Genomic DNA, 16586 nt, shown 5'->3' on the forward strand with positions numbered 1-16586 from the left:
GGCCATATTAGAAAGGACAGAACCCCGGGTATAAGACCCCGCATTCATGACCTGTGATGAGCCAGCGTACTGTTGCCGCGCTGTCCCACTGTGCAAAACGAACACTCCTGTTTACTACAAATCGTCTGTTGACCTGGAATTGAAAGCATATCCTGCTCTGAAAAGTGAGGACGATAACTGTGGTTCAAAGCTGGTAGAAGGGGTAGCACGCTGTACGACCAGTCCCTTAAAATGGTCCAGTAAACAGCCACTACTAACAATTTAGCATTTGTAAATAAGAAACGATCCTTCCTCCAGCTGGATGAGCTGAAGGGAGACGCTCTGCAGTCGTACCAAGAACAACCTCCGAGTTTTTTTTGCTGTTGGTTTATTGTTTTCTTTCTCTCTTTTTTGAAGTGCTCTGCTTTTGCAGGAAGACTTTAGCGTTGTGAGAACAAGACTGGAGCTATTTTTGATTCGACTTCGAGGCGGCAGCTTAAGTTTGTGGCGCTGCTAAGAGCACGTTCGAGTTTTGATGCTAGTGTAAACCCATTTATCTGTCTGGACCATCAAAGCGCTGAAGTGTGACAGAGTGACTGTTTGGATTCCAGGAGAGCGATGAGAAGAGCGTTCGGATACTCAGGCTCGCTGAAGATAGCGCTTCAGTTTTAGGCTCCCCTTCGTCTCTTTTTTTTTTTTTTTTTTTTTTTTAAATCCGTGTGGGCTATTGCAGATCCGTTTGGTTGGCGATCTGGACACATTCAGTACCAGATTTACTCCTCACCCCCTTAAACGATTAAACAAGCCGGGAGCAGACCCTCGCTGTCCCACAGTAACGGATTCCTTTTTGGACTGAGGCAGTTGAATGGATTTTCCGGTACACTGCTAAAATTGGTTAAAACGAACTGTTCGAGATTCAAATAATTTTTCGGTACCAGCTTACTCGTAAATGCTCCACTTTGATCGTTGATAAAGGAATATATCTGTTTGGCGATATTCAAAGGCAAAGTGCTCTTGATTTTGTTTCCTGATTATTTATTGTGATATTTGAATACGCTGGTGGAGAAAATGAACGTGTATCTCGTGTGCCTTTTCCTTACTTTGGATATAGCCACCGTGGCTTTCAGTCTGTCTACGTGCAGTACGCTGGACATGGATCAATTCAAGAAAAAACGCATCGAAGCCATCCGAGGGCAGATCCTGAGTAAGCTGAAACTCGCAGCCCCCCCAGAGGACTTCCCCGAACCCGAGGAGGTGTCCCGGGACATCGTCTCTATCTATAACAGCACCCGGGACTTACTGCAAGAAAAAGCGAACGAACGGGCGGCGACTTGCGAACGGCAGCGGAGCGAGGAGGAGTACTACGCCAAAGAGGTGCATAAGATCGACATGCAGCGCTTCTACCCGTCAGAGAGTAAGTCTGTGTGCCCGCACTGATGCCATTTCAGGCCAAAAGGCACAACTTCGAATACCGCTGCTACGCGTGTTTGTGATTCTTTTGGAAAATCCTCTCCATCACGCTGTGCTGGGAGAGTGTAAGGAAAACCAGGTAGTGCTAATATTAAAAATAAGCTACACTTTTTATATATCGGTCGCTTCTACTCTTCACGAGGCTGTGTGTTGCCTTGTAACTTTACCATTACACACTTAGTCTCACTGGTGTCAAGCCAGCCTCCAATTCGAGACTTGCAGTCAAGCCAGCCTCCAGTTTGTTTTACGTTCCCTGTGTATTCAAAGTATTACGGGAATGGATGTGGAAACCGGATTTCAAAATAAAAGCCAACTTCGAGTGAATTAACAGATATGTTAAGAACATAATAACATATAATTTAGGCTTTTTTTTTTTTACAAACTCTAATGTTAGATCTATATGACACAGCCTTGTACCCTAATTGTGCCCTGTCACTATCAAGGCCATCTTATTTTGGATTTCAAAGTAAAAGCCCTGTGAATCTTCATTTTTGAACTACTCTTTCAATGACTTAATAATGCTCTTAAAAGCAAAAGTCGTATTTCCAAATACTATTTGAACTTTATATCAACACTTTCCAACCACAGTCTTTTTCACAGTGATACCATATCAATATCAAGTCAGTCTGATTTTGCCTTTCATAGTAAAGGCCCTTTGAAATTGCTGATATTTGACTTAATCTTTTAACGATTCAAAATGCTCTAAAATGGAAATTTCCTGTTTCCATAGGGTAATTCCACTCCAGATCAACAGTATACAGCCCCACAGTGATACCATATCAATATCAAGTCATTCTGATTATGCCTTCCAAAATAAAAGACTTTTTAAATTGTCCACAATTGACCTACCTTTCAGTGATTTCAAAATGCTCTAAAATGGAAATTTCCTGTTTCCATAGGGTAATTCCACTCCAGATCAACAGTATACAGCCCCACAGTGATACCATATCAATATCAAGTCATTCTGATTATGCCTTCCAAAATAAATGCCCTTTCAAATTGAGCATATACGACCTACTTTTTTAACGATTTCAAAATGTTCTTAAACAGAATTTTGCTGTTTCCACAGGATAATTTCACTTTAGGTCAACAGTATACAACCTCACGATGTTACCATATCAATTTCAAGTAATTCTGATTATGCCTTCCAAAATAATGGCCTGTTGAAAATGCCCATAATTTACCTAACTTTCAGTGATTTCAGAATGCTCTAAAAAGGAAGATTTCAGTTTCCACAGGGTAATTCCACTTTAGATCAACAGTATACAACCTCACGATGTTACCATGTCAATTTCAAGTCAGTCTGATTTTGTTTTTCAAAATAAAAGCTTTTTCAGCTTCCTTTTACATCATCTTTATGATTCAATTCTGTCATAATCAATTGAGTCTGATTTTGCTTTTCAAAATGAAAACCCAATATGTGTTGAAACAGCAATTTTCATTTTTAAAACATTCTGAAATAATTGAAAGAGTATATCACATATGGACAAATTCGACGGGCCATTAATTTGAAAGGCGAAATCAGACCACCATGAAATTTACATGGTTTTACTGTCGGGTTGGATACTGTTGATCTAAAGTGGAATTATCCTGTGGAAACAGCATCTTTCAATTTAAGAGCATTTTGAAATCGTTAAAAGAGTAGGTCGTCTACAGGCAATAAAAAATACTTTTATTTTGGAAGGCAAAATCAGAGTGACTTGATCTTAACATCGTATCTCTGTGGGGTTGTATACTGTTGATCTAAAGTGGAATTGTCCTGTTGAAACATGAATTTTTCATTTAAGAGCATTTTGAAATCGTTAAAAGAGTAGGTCGTATATCGGCAATTTGAAAAGTCTTTTATTTTGGAAGGCAACATCAGACTGATTTGATATTGATATGGTATCACTGTGGGGTTGGATACTATTGATCTAAAGTGGAATTATGCTGTGGAAACAGCAATTTTCCATCTTAGAGCATTTTGAATTCGCTCCAAGAGTAAGTCATATATGGGCAAATTGAAAAAGCTTTTATTTTGAAAAGCAAAATCAGACTGACTTGAAATTGACATGGTAACATCGTGAGGTTGTATACTGTTGATCTAAAGTGGAATTACCCTGTGGAAACTGAAATCTTCCCTTTTAGAGCATTCTGAAATCACTGAAAGTTAGGTAAATTATGGGCATTTTCAACAGGCCATTATTTTGGAAGGCATAATCAGAATTACTCAAAATTGATATGGTATCACTGTGGGGCTGTATACTGTTGACCTAAAGTGAAATTATCCTGTGGAAACAGCAAAATTCTGTTTAAGAACATTTTGAAATCTTTAAAAGAGCAGGTCGTATCTTGGCAATTTGAAAAGTATTTTATTTTGGAAGGCATAATCAGAATGACTTGATATTGATATGGTATCACTGTGGGGTTGTATACTGTTGATCTGGAGTTGAATTACCCTGTGGAAACAGGAATTTTCCATTTTAGAGCATTTTGAAATCACTGAAAGGTAGGTCAATTGTGGACAATTTGAAAAGGCTTTTACTTTGGAAGGCATAATGTGAATGACTTGATATTGATATGTTATCACTGTGGGGCTGTATACTGTTGATCTGGAGTGGAATTACCCTGTGGAAACAGGAATTTTCCATTTTAGAGCATTTTGAAATTGTTCCAGGATCAAGTCAGATATGGGCAGTTTGAAAATGCTTTTATTTTTTAAAGCAAAATCAGAATGTCTTGATATTGATATGGTAACATCGTGAGGTTGTATACTGTTGATCTGGAGTGGAATTAACTTGTGGAAACAGGAAATTTCCATTTTAGAGCATTTTGAAATCACTGAAAGGTAGGTCAATTATGGACAATTTAAAAAGTCTTTTATTTTGGAAGGCATAATCAGAATGACTTGATATTGATATGGTATCACTGTGGGGCTGTATACTGTTGATCTAAGGTGGAATTACCCTGTGGAAACACGAATTTTGCATTTTAGATCATTTTGAATCGTTAAAAGATTAAGTCAAATATCGGCAATTTCAAAGGGACATTACTATGAAAGGCAAAATCAGACTGACTTGATATTGATATGGTATCACTGTGAAAAAGACTGTGGTTGGAAAGTGTTGATATAAAGTTCAAATAGTATTTGGAAATACGACTTTTGCTTTTAAGAGCATTATTAAGTCATTGAAAGAGTAGTTCAAAAATGAAGATTCACAGGGCTTTTACTTTGAAATCCAAAATAAGATGGCCTTGATAGTGACAGGGCACAATTGGGGTACAAGGCTGTGTCATATAGATCTAACATTAGAGTTTGTTTAAAAAAAAAAGAAAAAAAAAAGCCTAAATTATATGTTATTATGTTCTTAACATATCTGTTAATTCACTCGAAGTTGGCTTTTATTTTGAAATCCGGTTTCCACATCCATTCCCGTAATACTTTGAATACACAGGGAACGTAAAACAAACTGGAGGCTGGCTTGACGGCAAGTCTCGAATTGGAGGCTGGCTTGACACAAGTTTAGTCTCTCACTCGAACGACAGCGTCAAGTGTGAGCTTTATTGTTTGCCCGAGTAACGTGATACCAAGTCAGCTGGCCACAATACATTTGTGAGCTTGAACTTGTGGCACAAAAACAAGCAAATTACTGGACTTCTTGTTCGCTTCATCATGTAGCTAATTGAACTTGATATGTTTTGCTTCCTGATGTACATATTGCACATGCAAGTTTATTTTCCTTCCTCCTTCCTTTATCTTAGGGCTAAAACTGTAATTTGAGACAAATAATTAACTAAATATATGACCAGATTCTCTCAGGATTTCATGATAGATTAGTGATAATTGATTAGTCTGTTAACTTATTAATTTGGCATTTACCATCCAGGTGGAATGTTACCCGCATTACTCTGACCACTACAGTTTATATTCAGTCACACACACGAATGATTTAGTCAAGTAGGGTAACAAAACATACTTTGTATGTTAAACTTATTATTGACAGGATTATCAAGGTAACAACTTCCCAGGAGATTTTCCCATAAATATAAATTGTCAGTGCTAATGACTAGTTGAAAAAAAATAACATTTATGCGTTCAAGTTTAATTGTACAAATGGAGTAACACAGTAGTGCTGTGGATAGCACTGTCACCTTCAGTGGTGGGATTGTTAAAACCCTTTTATGTAAGAAACAGCATCTGCTACTGTCCCCACTTGCTGGACACGAATGGCCCAAAAATTTTGTTGTGCTTGCTGCTGCGTTCTACCTGTACATAATTTCTTTAAACCCATTTTATGTGTACTAGAGATGGACCGATCCGATATTACGTATCGGTATCGGTCCGATACTGACCTAAATTACTGGATCGGATATCGGAGAAAAATAAAAAAAATGTAATCCGATCCATTAAATATCACGAAAGCACCTCACAAAACTTGCAACACGCCGTAACTCACCTCAGAACGTTAGCACGTCGGAGCAGTATGCATCACGTGATAGAGCGGCTGTGGCATGCGGGACCTGTCGGTGGTCTGGATAGCATTTGGAGCTTCGCTAGCAACCCGGCATTTCATCTCCGACAAAGTTATCCCGAGAGAAGTAAAGCAAGTGTGTAAGTCCATCTCTGAATGTTTGTAAAGCATTCCTGCGTTAAGCTTAACAAGCGACTGACTCTCCTGCTGCTACTTCAATCATGAAACTGGTTAACGATCAGCTGATCGGCTTTTCTGTCGCGAGTCAGTGTCTCTAGTTTGCTTTTGGCCCACTTTGCACCAGAAAGAGGAAACCAGCGGCTGAACAACAGCAGCACGTTTAAGCTTGATCAGCTATTGTTAGAATGTATTTAATATTACTTTCTACTCCAGGATCTTTTTCTACGTAGCTGACGCTGGTAACTGTGCAGGGGCGGATCTAGCAAAGTTTAGCCAGGGGGGCCGATAGGGCATTAACAGGGAAAAGGGAGCACAAAGACATACTTTTCTTTCTTATTCTCATTTAAAATGTCTAGCTTTTAATAAATAATTATCTGACACCCAAAGTTTTAATTTGATGTAAAATGAATAGAAGTCAATTACTGTATATAGTAACTATTAAGTCTAATATATATACCCTAGTAAGCTATAGTACTTTTTCCTTTGGGAAGGTACCATCTGTGCAGTCTGCAATTTTGTTGAAGAAAGATGTTGAATCTATTTAATATTTCTTGAAAAATAATTGATTTCTGTGCATTTTTTTTCACACTGCATCAAATTAAGGTTGATTACGTCGATTAAGCATCATGAGGTGGAGCGTGAGGGGTGGTTCCCTATTTTTTATTTATTTATTTTTGTTGTTGCTGGGAGTTGGAACCCTATTAGTTAGGTTGCTTAATATTTATGCTAAGTACTCTTTAAAATACCAGAATAGGGAGGATGGTGTAGGTGTAGGCCTCATTGTTTGACAAACAGAAAGAGCAACTACACAGCACACTAACCATACACACCAAACATGCCAAATGTCACAAATCTTTGGGTTCTCTGAGTTCTTGGCTAGCTTAGCATTAGCATGCTGTCTGTTCATTTTGTTTGCATAAGCCGAGGTTGTATTAGCAGCATAATGCAGTTGTTTCTGCCCTGGATGCTGTTTTCACTTTACCATCATGCTTATGGCCTTATGTAGTAGTAATAATAATAATAATAATAATAATAATAATAATAATAATAATAATAATACATTTTATTTGAAAGCGCCTTTCAGAACACACAAAGACACTGTATACAGCAGAATAATAAAAACAAGCATAAAAGCAAGCAGTTTACACAATCATAAGAGCATAAAATATAAAACAAATTTAAAATAGCAGAGTGGTGAGGTTATGTGGGATAAGCTATTTTGAACAAGTGAGTTTTGAGTCTAGACTTAAAAAGAGAGAAGGAAGTGATATTTCTTATGTCAGGAGGTAGGGAATTCCAGAGTCGAGGAGCAGAGCAGCTGAAAGCCCTGCTCTCCATGGTGGCAAGACAGGGAAAAGGGAAAGAGAGAGTGCGAGAGAAGAAGAAGATCTAAGACCCCGAGATGGAATGGTGATCTGAACCAAATCAGAGAGATATGGAGGAGAGAAACGATGAATAGCCATAAATGTATACAAAAGTATTTTAAAATTGATGCGATATTTGACTGGGAGACAATGAGCTGTGGGACAGCGGTGATGTGGTAATTAGAAGGGGTCCTGGTGATAATACGGGCAGCAGAGTTCTGGACACGTTGGAGCTTGTGCATGGATTTTTGAGTAAGACCAACAAGAAGTGAATTGCAGTAATCAATCCAAGAAGTAACACGGCTGTGAACAAGAATGGCAGTGGCACGTGGAGTAAGAAAAGGACGGAGACAATTAATGTTGCGCAATTCAAAATATGCAAACCGAGTGACATTATTAATGTGTGAATTAAAAGATAGAGTACTGTTGAGGATGACACCCAAACTTCACAGAAGAAGAAACGGAGACCGGCGAGTTATTGATAGTAATAGAGAAACTGTTGGTTCTGGATAATGTTGATTGCCCAGAACCAAATAAAAATAGAAATTAAAAGTAATGTCCATGACTCTGCTCTAGATCACTCCACCATTTACTAGGGGTGCAACAATACTCGTATCGATATTGAACCTTTCGATACAGTGCTTTCGGTTCGGTACGCATATGTATTGAACAATACAAAATTTTTTATTTATTTTAGCAACTTTTCTTCTGACGATGCTGTCTGTGTTGAGCAATGACTGTATAAAAGACGGACGACGCGACACCGCCTCCTCCCATAGTGCAAAAATGAAGCCAAAATATCCCGCTTGTGGAGGCTGCCATCTTGCAAATTTGGAGCCAGAGTCTGCGCAGTAGTGACTTGAGGTGGAGTGACTGTGTAACGCTCCCGCCCACACACCCGCTGGACGTGACCGCAAACACGCCCCCCTACACTTTTTACGTAGCCCGGCGGCTCGAGTTTTTTTGCTGGTTTACCGCGACTGACGACTCGTTTAATTAAGGTAAATACAACCATGTCACTGTTATATAAAAAAAAAAGACACACAGCTTTTCATCTTATAGTTCTAAAATCACCCTGTTATTAATTTTTGCTAGATTAGCCGCTAGCATACGCACTGTGTTGGAGGCTTGTTGCTAGCTAGTTAGGATGCTACACACCTGTTACTCTAATAGTCTGTATTATTGAAGGATTCAGCACTTCTTATGTTTTTTTTATTAATCCATTTTTAGACAGCGATAAGCTCAGCTGCACACTCTCCCGAGGCCCAGAGTTACTGTTAATATCAAAAATGTAATGCTGTCCTTTGAGATATTAACATAAGACTGTTAGTGTAATGGATCTAAAACGGTTTAAATCTTCAGAGCCGTCTACATCCTGGTAACATGGAAACTTTAAAAACATCAGCAGAACGTTTCAGTAGTGTAGTCTAATTTGTTCATTTCATTTAATAATAGAGTCCATATCAACAGCTACATTCACCCTGGAGAGAAACTAGTGAGGGAGACCATCAGGACCAAGCTGGGTTTCCTGGGTCCAGAGGTTTGGAGAAACTTCTTCCCTTTTTTTCATGACAGCTGTCCTGTGCCAGAAGTTCTGTTAACCCACTGAGAGAGGCTTCATTTAAGAAACACCAGGAACACTGAAGCTCATCGCATTGATCAAGCAGGACTCATGATCTTCACCAGCAGCTCCCTCACAGGGAAATCTTCAGCACTCCTCCGTAGGCCTGCCCTGGGAGATGGATAAACCCAGCATTTCATGAACACTGTGATGGAGACCTTTGGTTTGTGTAATGTTGTAAATACTCCCCAGAGGCTCCGGACTTTTACATAAAGATATTATATTCAGTCCTGTAGAAAGTTATATATTTAAAAATATATGATCCTCTCTGGTTACTCTGGTATGAATAACTCTGCAACTGCAGCTGCAGTTTTCACTACAGCACATACAAGGGAGTGCAGAATTATTAGGCAAATGAGTATTTTGTCCACATCATCCTCTTCATGCACGTTGTCTTACTCCAAGCTGTATAGGCTCGAAAGCCTACTACCAATTAAGCATATTAGGTGATGTGCATCTCTGTAATGAGAAGGGGTGTGGTCTAATGACATCAACACCCTATATCAGGTGTGCATAATTATTAGGCAACGTCCTTTCCTTTGGCAAAATGGGTCAAAAGAAGGACTTGACAGGCTCAGAAAAGTCAAAAATAGTGAGATATCTTGCAGAGGGATGCAGCAGTCTCAAAATTGCAAAGCTTCTGAAGCGTGATCATCGAACAATCAAGCGTTTCATTCAAAATAGTCAACAGGGTCGCAAGAAGCGTGTGGAAAAACCAAGGCGCAAAATAACTGCCCATGAACTGAGAAAAGTCAAGCGTGCAGCTGCTAAGATGCCACTTGCCACCAGTTTGGCCATATTTCAGAGCTGCAACATCACTGGAGTGCCCAAAAGCACAAGGTGTGCAATACTCAGAGACATGGCCAAGGTAAGAAAGGCTGAAAGACGACCACCACTGAACAAGACACACAAGCTGAAACGTCAAGACTGGGCCAAGAAATATCTCAAGACTGGTTTTTCTAAGGTTTTATGGACTGATGAAATGAGAGTGAGTCTTGATGGGCCAGATGGATGGGCCCGTGGCTGGATTGGTAAAGGGCAGAGAGCTCCAGTCCGACTCAGACGCCAGCAAGGTGGAGGTGGAGTACTGGTTTGGGCTGGTATCATCAAAGATGAGCTTGTGGGGCCTTTTCGGGTTGGGGATGGAGTCAAGCTCAACTCCCAGTCCTACTGCCAGTTTCTGGAAGACACCTTCTTCAAGCAGTGGTATAGGAACAAGTCTGCATCCTTCAAGAAAAAACATGATTTTCATGCAGGACAATGCTCCATCACACGTGTCCAAGTACTCCACAGCGTGGCTGGCAAGAAAGGGTATAAAAGAAGAAAAACTAATGACATGGCCACCTTGTTCACCTGATCTGGACCCCATTGAGAACCTGTGGTCCATCATCAAATGTGAGATTTACAAGGAGGGAAAACAGTACACCTCTCTGAACAGTGTCTGGGAGGCTGTGGTTGCTGCTGCACGCAATGTTGATGGTGAACCGATCAAAACACTGACAGAATCCATGGATGGCAGGCTTTTGAGTGTCCTTGCAAAGAAAGGTGGCTATATTGGTCGCTGATTTTTGTTTTGTTTTTGAATGTCAGAAATGTATATTTGTGAATGTGGAGATGTTATATTGGTTTCACTGGTAAAAATAAATAATTGAAATGGGTATATATTTGTTTTTTTTTTAAGTTGCCTAATAATTATGCACAGTAATAGTCACCTGCACACACAGATATCCCCCTAAAATAGCTAAAACTAAAAACTACTTCCAAAAACATTCAGCTTTGATATTAATGAGTTTTTTGGGTTCATTGAGAACATGGTTGTTGTTCAATAATAAAATTATTCCTCAAAAATACAACTTGCCTAATAATTCTGCACTCCCTGTATGGTACTTTAACCTTTGTACTGTTTTCATCAGTTAATTTTGCAGTTAACATGTGAACATGTTGGATGATCTGTCTGCTGTCACTGGGTGGTGCTGAGGTCTGAATGTGAGGGCAGCTCCTGTAATCACAAAGAGAACAGAATCATCAAACTCAAATCTAAATTTTATCCCTCAAAATTGAAATAAAGCTGATCCTTCTGTCCTCACACACTCAGGATCTGAAGTTCTTCTCTTACATTCTTTTCAGTATTACAGTACACTACAGTACTTTAATCCATAGTTCCTGATTAATGAGGAGTTACTGAAGTACAAGCTTTTAAAAAAATGTTACTGTCTTTACAGATGTGGCAAGAGACTGAAAATCTACTGTTGTTTGCACATATTTAATATTCAGCTCTGCACAGGAGCTGAAGCAGAGTGCAGCCTGTTGCTTTTACAGTATAATACTTGTAATAAAAGTTTCTCTTGATTTCTTTAGTCAGGGTAAATTCATTCACCTGCACAGATTAGCTAAACGAACCTCAGTGCTCATTTTAGCTAGTGAGGTCTTGCTAAGGACGGTAGTTACGGATTAGCTTACAAACACGTTTAACTTACCGAAAAAGTGCAGCGGGGCCTCGGGTCCTTCTGTCGGGTAGTCCAGTTTACTGAAGAACACCTCAGGCTGTCAGTTTAAAACAGTCGGTCATGTTTTCGTAATGTAAATGCTGGTCCTCCTCTCAGAGCCTACGCTCTATCTGCTATTCCCGAACAGAGATACGCAAGTTTCTCCGTGACTGCAGCTGCCAGTCAAAGCTGTTATGATGACGTTTCACCCCAATTTAACATCACCGCGGTAGGAATTAGAATCAAACTTATGTGAGAGGAGACCCCTTGGACATAAATCAGCGTGATGAGAACTATTGAAAACAAAAGAAAGAATCTTTGGAAAAAAAATTTCTGAGGAGAATTAATTAATTTTAGTCTGACCCCAATCCCATCGCTAACATGGAGGAGACGGGGTTTATGACCTATACTGCAGCCAGACACCAGGGGGCGATAGAGATGTTTTGGCTTCATTTTTGGGAGCTGTCGCGTCGTCCATCTTTTATACAGTCATTGGTGTTGAGCGCTGTCACTACCCGATCCGTACCAGAAACCCGATCGGTACCCCGCATGTGCGAAAGGTGTCTACTTCCGGTCGTAGCGTTTTACGATAGTTATGGGTCATGCACACACATGCACCGTTATACAAAGATGAAGAGGAAACTTTTTCTGGCTTGTTCCATTTCAGAAGCTGAAAAAGGTTCATGTCCTCATATCCTTAAAAACAAAAACTGTGTTTCATCTTATATTTTTTAATTGGTTGTCCCACAAGAGCGGTGGCAAGCCCCACAATCTAGTAAAGCAAGAGTAAACTCATAAAACAAATTTCCCACGTGTGGGACTAATAAAGGTTATCTTATCTTATCTTATAATTATCTTTTTACAACATGAAGTAAAATTTTCTAAAATAATACTTTTTGATCCCTAGAGTAGAGTTACAGATACTAGGAGAATCAATGCCAAGGTTTGCCATTATGCCATGATGTTGTGACCCAACACCTTTTGGCTATTTTTCTTAAATACTAACCCACATGTATTTTCTAAATTCTATCAACTTTGTAGTTTTGCTTTCCCTACAGTATCCAATACTGACAGACCACAAAGTGAATTGTAATATTTGGTAAAACAAGCAACTTTCTACAAGTAATACAAATTGGCTAGTAGGCATAATGGAAATGTAAGGAATTACTAGCAGTGTGCTCCACATACTTTTTTGTACTACATTTTTGTTAAGTCATGGTCTAGCATGCAGGACGTGAATGCTATTGCTATTTGAACTGCTCAGCCACGGTGGCCAGCATTGCAAAACAGAAGGGAGAGAAAAGGGGAGATTGAGTGAGAGAGTTAAGAATACTACATTTTCCTCCAACAATGCATTGTTTACAGCAATGGCACCAGTCTGGTGTAAGATGATGGTTTTTGCAGAAGTGCTGGGGAAATGGGGGGGAAGATGTTTGATGCTCAGGCTGAGCCTGGGCTGGGGAGCATTTCTCATGCTACATGGGAGTTGGAGCTTTGTTTTTGGCTGTGTCTCAAGTATGGCCTAATTTATTGAGCCAATATTTGTCTGCCATGCTGTGATGTGTGTGTATACTGCCTTCTAGTAACTTGTTGCTATACAATACCAAACCCTTTTTCCTTTTAGTGTTTTTGCTGCACACTTTAATTTCTTGCTACAGGGCTCGCAAAATCGCTAGCCCGACGTCCCGGAGCTAGCGATATCTCCGGTCGGGCGACCAAAATCTGTCTCAGCCCCGCCCGTTGGGTTATCATATAGCCCGACGGGCTATATGACAGCTTTTCTTATGTTGGTATGGACATTTGTACAGTTAATGATGTAATAGAGGTGCATCAACAACTTTACATTGACAACCTACAACCGGTTCAGTTACAAGCAGCATGGGCTGTACAGGGGGATGCTTCCTTAAGTGAAACAGAACGGGAGCAATTCAGGTCAAAAATAGGACAGATTTTGTGGGTTGCCAAACAAACGAGGCCAGATGTTATGTTTGACATATACAGCCTGGCATCTAATATTAAAGATGCAACTGTGCAGTCCATTCATGATGTGAACAAAGTTATCCGTAAACTTAAGGCAGAGAAAGTGACTCTTAAGTTTCAGCACTTGGGTAACAGTGAGGATTTGGCATTGGTTGTTTTCAGTGTCGCATCATTTGGCAACGTTCCTGATGGCGGTACTCAAGCAGGGGCATTAATTGCCCTTATGGGTAAAGGAGGAAAGTTTTGTCCTCTCTTTTGACAGTCTAAAAAAATCAGGCGTGTGGTCAGAAGTACACTGGCAGGAGAAACTCTTGCCATGTCAGATGGAATAGACAGTGCAGTCTTCCAGGCAACACTTTTTTCTGAGCTTACAACTGATAACACTAGTCTGAATGCTCTTCTGTTGATCTGTGTGACTGACAATCATTCCTTGTTTGATGCACTCAAGTCCACTAAGCAGGTTACAGAGAAGAGACAGAGGCTAGAAATGAGCAGCAAAAAGAGCTCATACAAGCCAAGGAAATCAGACTGTTGGTCAGATTCCAAATCCCAACTTGCTGATTGTCTGACAAAAAAGGGAGTTTCACCTTTAACCCTCCTAAAAGCACTAGACGAAGGACTCTGGATACTGTGATCCTTTGTTTACTAAGTTTTCTTTGCATTAAAATGCACTATTGTTTATTTTGTGCAGTGATAGTATGCTTTAAGTAAAGTACATTGAAATGTTTTCTGAATGTTCAACAATGTTGACAATTTTTTTGTTTACATATATATTTATGCAAATGTTTTAAAGAGGTGTTTATATTTTTATTTTAAAAAAGAAAGAGGGAGATTGTTAACTTGTTATTTTCTGTTATATCGCGAGAGTACTGTTGCCCGCGAGGAGTTGTTGTTTTGTGTACGTGGTGTATGATGGCGTAAAGAATAAAGCGCTTGGAGTGAGACTACGACGTGTCTTTTGACTTTACAATCTGTATGTCAAATCATGGGCGAGATACTAACATGAAGTTTCTCTCTGATACGTCTATTGGAGTTTGAATGTTAAAGCACTTAAGCATGGAAAAGAGTCCTTGTGTGAATGAGATAAGTATAAAGTACTTTGAGCGCTCAAGTAGAATAGAAAAGAGCTATATAAGAACCAGTGGAAAACCTAGTTCATGCGTTTATTACTTCTGGCCTGGACTATTGTATGTCACTATTATAAGGATGTCTTAAAAACATTTAATCCAAAATGTTGCAGCCAGAGTATATCTTTGGTTCCTCGTTTCAAGGACATTGAAGTGCCTCCCCAAGAGTGTAAACATTTATCCACTCTCTCTGTCAGAGTTTTTTGTTAACATGAATGTTCAAGATGTTCAATAAACATGTTAAGTGCATATATTTTCCCTTTTTTCTCCAGTCTGTTTGCTCATGCAAAATGAAATGTGATTAATATAGAATAAAAATGAATGATATTTAATCGTGATTAATCAAAATTAATCCACAGTAACCCTGTGATGAATCTGATTAAACATTTTAACTGTTTGACAGCACTAATATATATTATATATTTGTGTGTACTTTTTTTTTTTTAAAGTTGTATTTCACAGGAGAGAACCTGTGCTAAAAGATTAAAGAAAACTATTCAAATTCTCTTTGAATTTAAGCATACATTCTTTGTGTTTATTCTGCATTTACTTCCTTATATTGCATAAATGTCAGTTACAAGCTTAAATATAAAGTTAAAAAATGTAACTGCAACCATGCTCTTGATCAAGTAATTGTGATTAATTACAGAAAATTGTGAGATTAATTAGTTTTTATTTTTTTATTTTTTCAAATCTATTGACAGCACTAGTTTTTAGAATTAATGAATCAATATAGCATTATTCAAACTAAAATCGATTTAAATCAGGAAATTCACTTTATAAAGCCAAGAGTTGGAACACCTCTAGGAATTAGTAGCACCAACTTTCAATAGATTAATATAAGATATGATGGGTCCTGATTATTCAAGACCTTGTATGCAAGGAGAAGGATTTTAAACTAATTCTGGATTTAACAGGGAGCTAATGAAGAAAAGCCAGGATAGGAGAAATATGCTTTCTCTAGTCTGTCAGTCTGTCTAGTCTGTCAGTATTCTTGCTGCTACATTTTGGATGAACCAAAGCCTTTTCAGGATATTTTTGTGGCAGCCTCATAATAATGAATTACAGTAGTCCAGCCTAGAAATAATAAATGTATAAACTAGTTTTTCAGCATCCCTGAGACAGGATGTTTCTAATTTTAGAGATATTGCAAAAATGGAAGAAAGTGTTCCTAGGCATTTGTTTAATATGCGCATTGTAGGAAAAAAAACAATTTCAAGATTCCTCATTGTTACTGGAGGTTATAATGCCAACCAAAGTAAGCATCTGGTTAGATGCCATACTCCTAAGAGATCTTTTATGCCTAAGTTTAATACAATAATCTCAGTTTTATCTGAATTCAGAAACAGAAAATTAGAGGTCATCAAGGTCGTTCCCACTAAACATGGGATGTGTCAGATAGATACGTGGATCATTTCTATATTGGGCCCGTTGCTCCATGACCAATTCTGGACATAAGTTTTCTAAACTAAGCCCACAATTTGGACATCCAACCATGACCCAACCTGGTTGTCAATATGATGTTCAATTTAAGATATGTCTGAAAAAATCTGATTTCCTGGCTGCTTGGGACGATCTGCGTGTTTGGGCGTGCTCTCTGCAATATCGAATGTGGAGCTACCCAGTGTGGTAGTTCCACACTGAGTAGCTTGTGAATAAGGTAGTAACCAAAAGAAAGAAACCACATGAAAATTGTTCTGCTGAGGAAATATGTTTTAATTTTGTACTGATCTCTGTGTAGAAATGTGACAAAAAACTGCAACATCTCAGTTAAGGTTGGTTTCAGTAAAATATGAGTATTACTATAGAGGAACAGAAAGGGACTTAAACATGCAAGGTGAGGACTCAGTGAAGAGTTACAGGGCAGGGTCGAATTTTTGGACTATGTTCAAAGCATTGCACCATCTGCCTGGGACTATTATGCACTA

At 38.9% G+C, this 16586-nt stretch overlaps 1 protein-coding gene across 1 annotated transcript in view; it reads left to right on the plus strand.

Moving 5' to 3' along the window:
- Positions 1–706: 706 nt before the first annotated feature.
- tgfb2 (transforming growth factor, beta 2) overlaps positions 707–16586 on the plus strand; it is a 41956-nt gene continuing 26076 nt past the window's right edge. Inside the window, exon 1 of the mRNA XM_085366114.1 lies at positions 707–1393. Within this exon, the coding sequence (XP_085222240.1) occupies positions 1048–1393 (346 nt within the window). The 5' untranslated portion in view covers positions 707–1047. The remainder of the gene's footprint in view (positions 1394–16586) is intronic.

The sequence above is a fragment of the Diplotaxodon limnothrissa genome, linkage group LG11 (assembly GCF_057381915.1).
Source record: "Diplotaxodon limnothrissa isolate DT_005_m linkage group LG11, D_limnothrissa_male_GT1.1, whole genome shotgun sequence".
NCBI classification, from domain to species: domain Eukaryota; kingdom Metazoa; phylum Chordata; class Actinopteri; order Cichliformes; family Cichlidae; genus Diplotaxodon; species Diplotaxodon limnothrissa.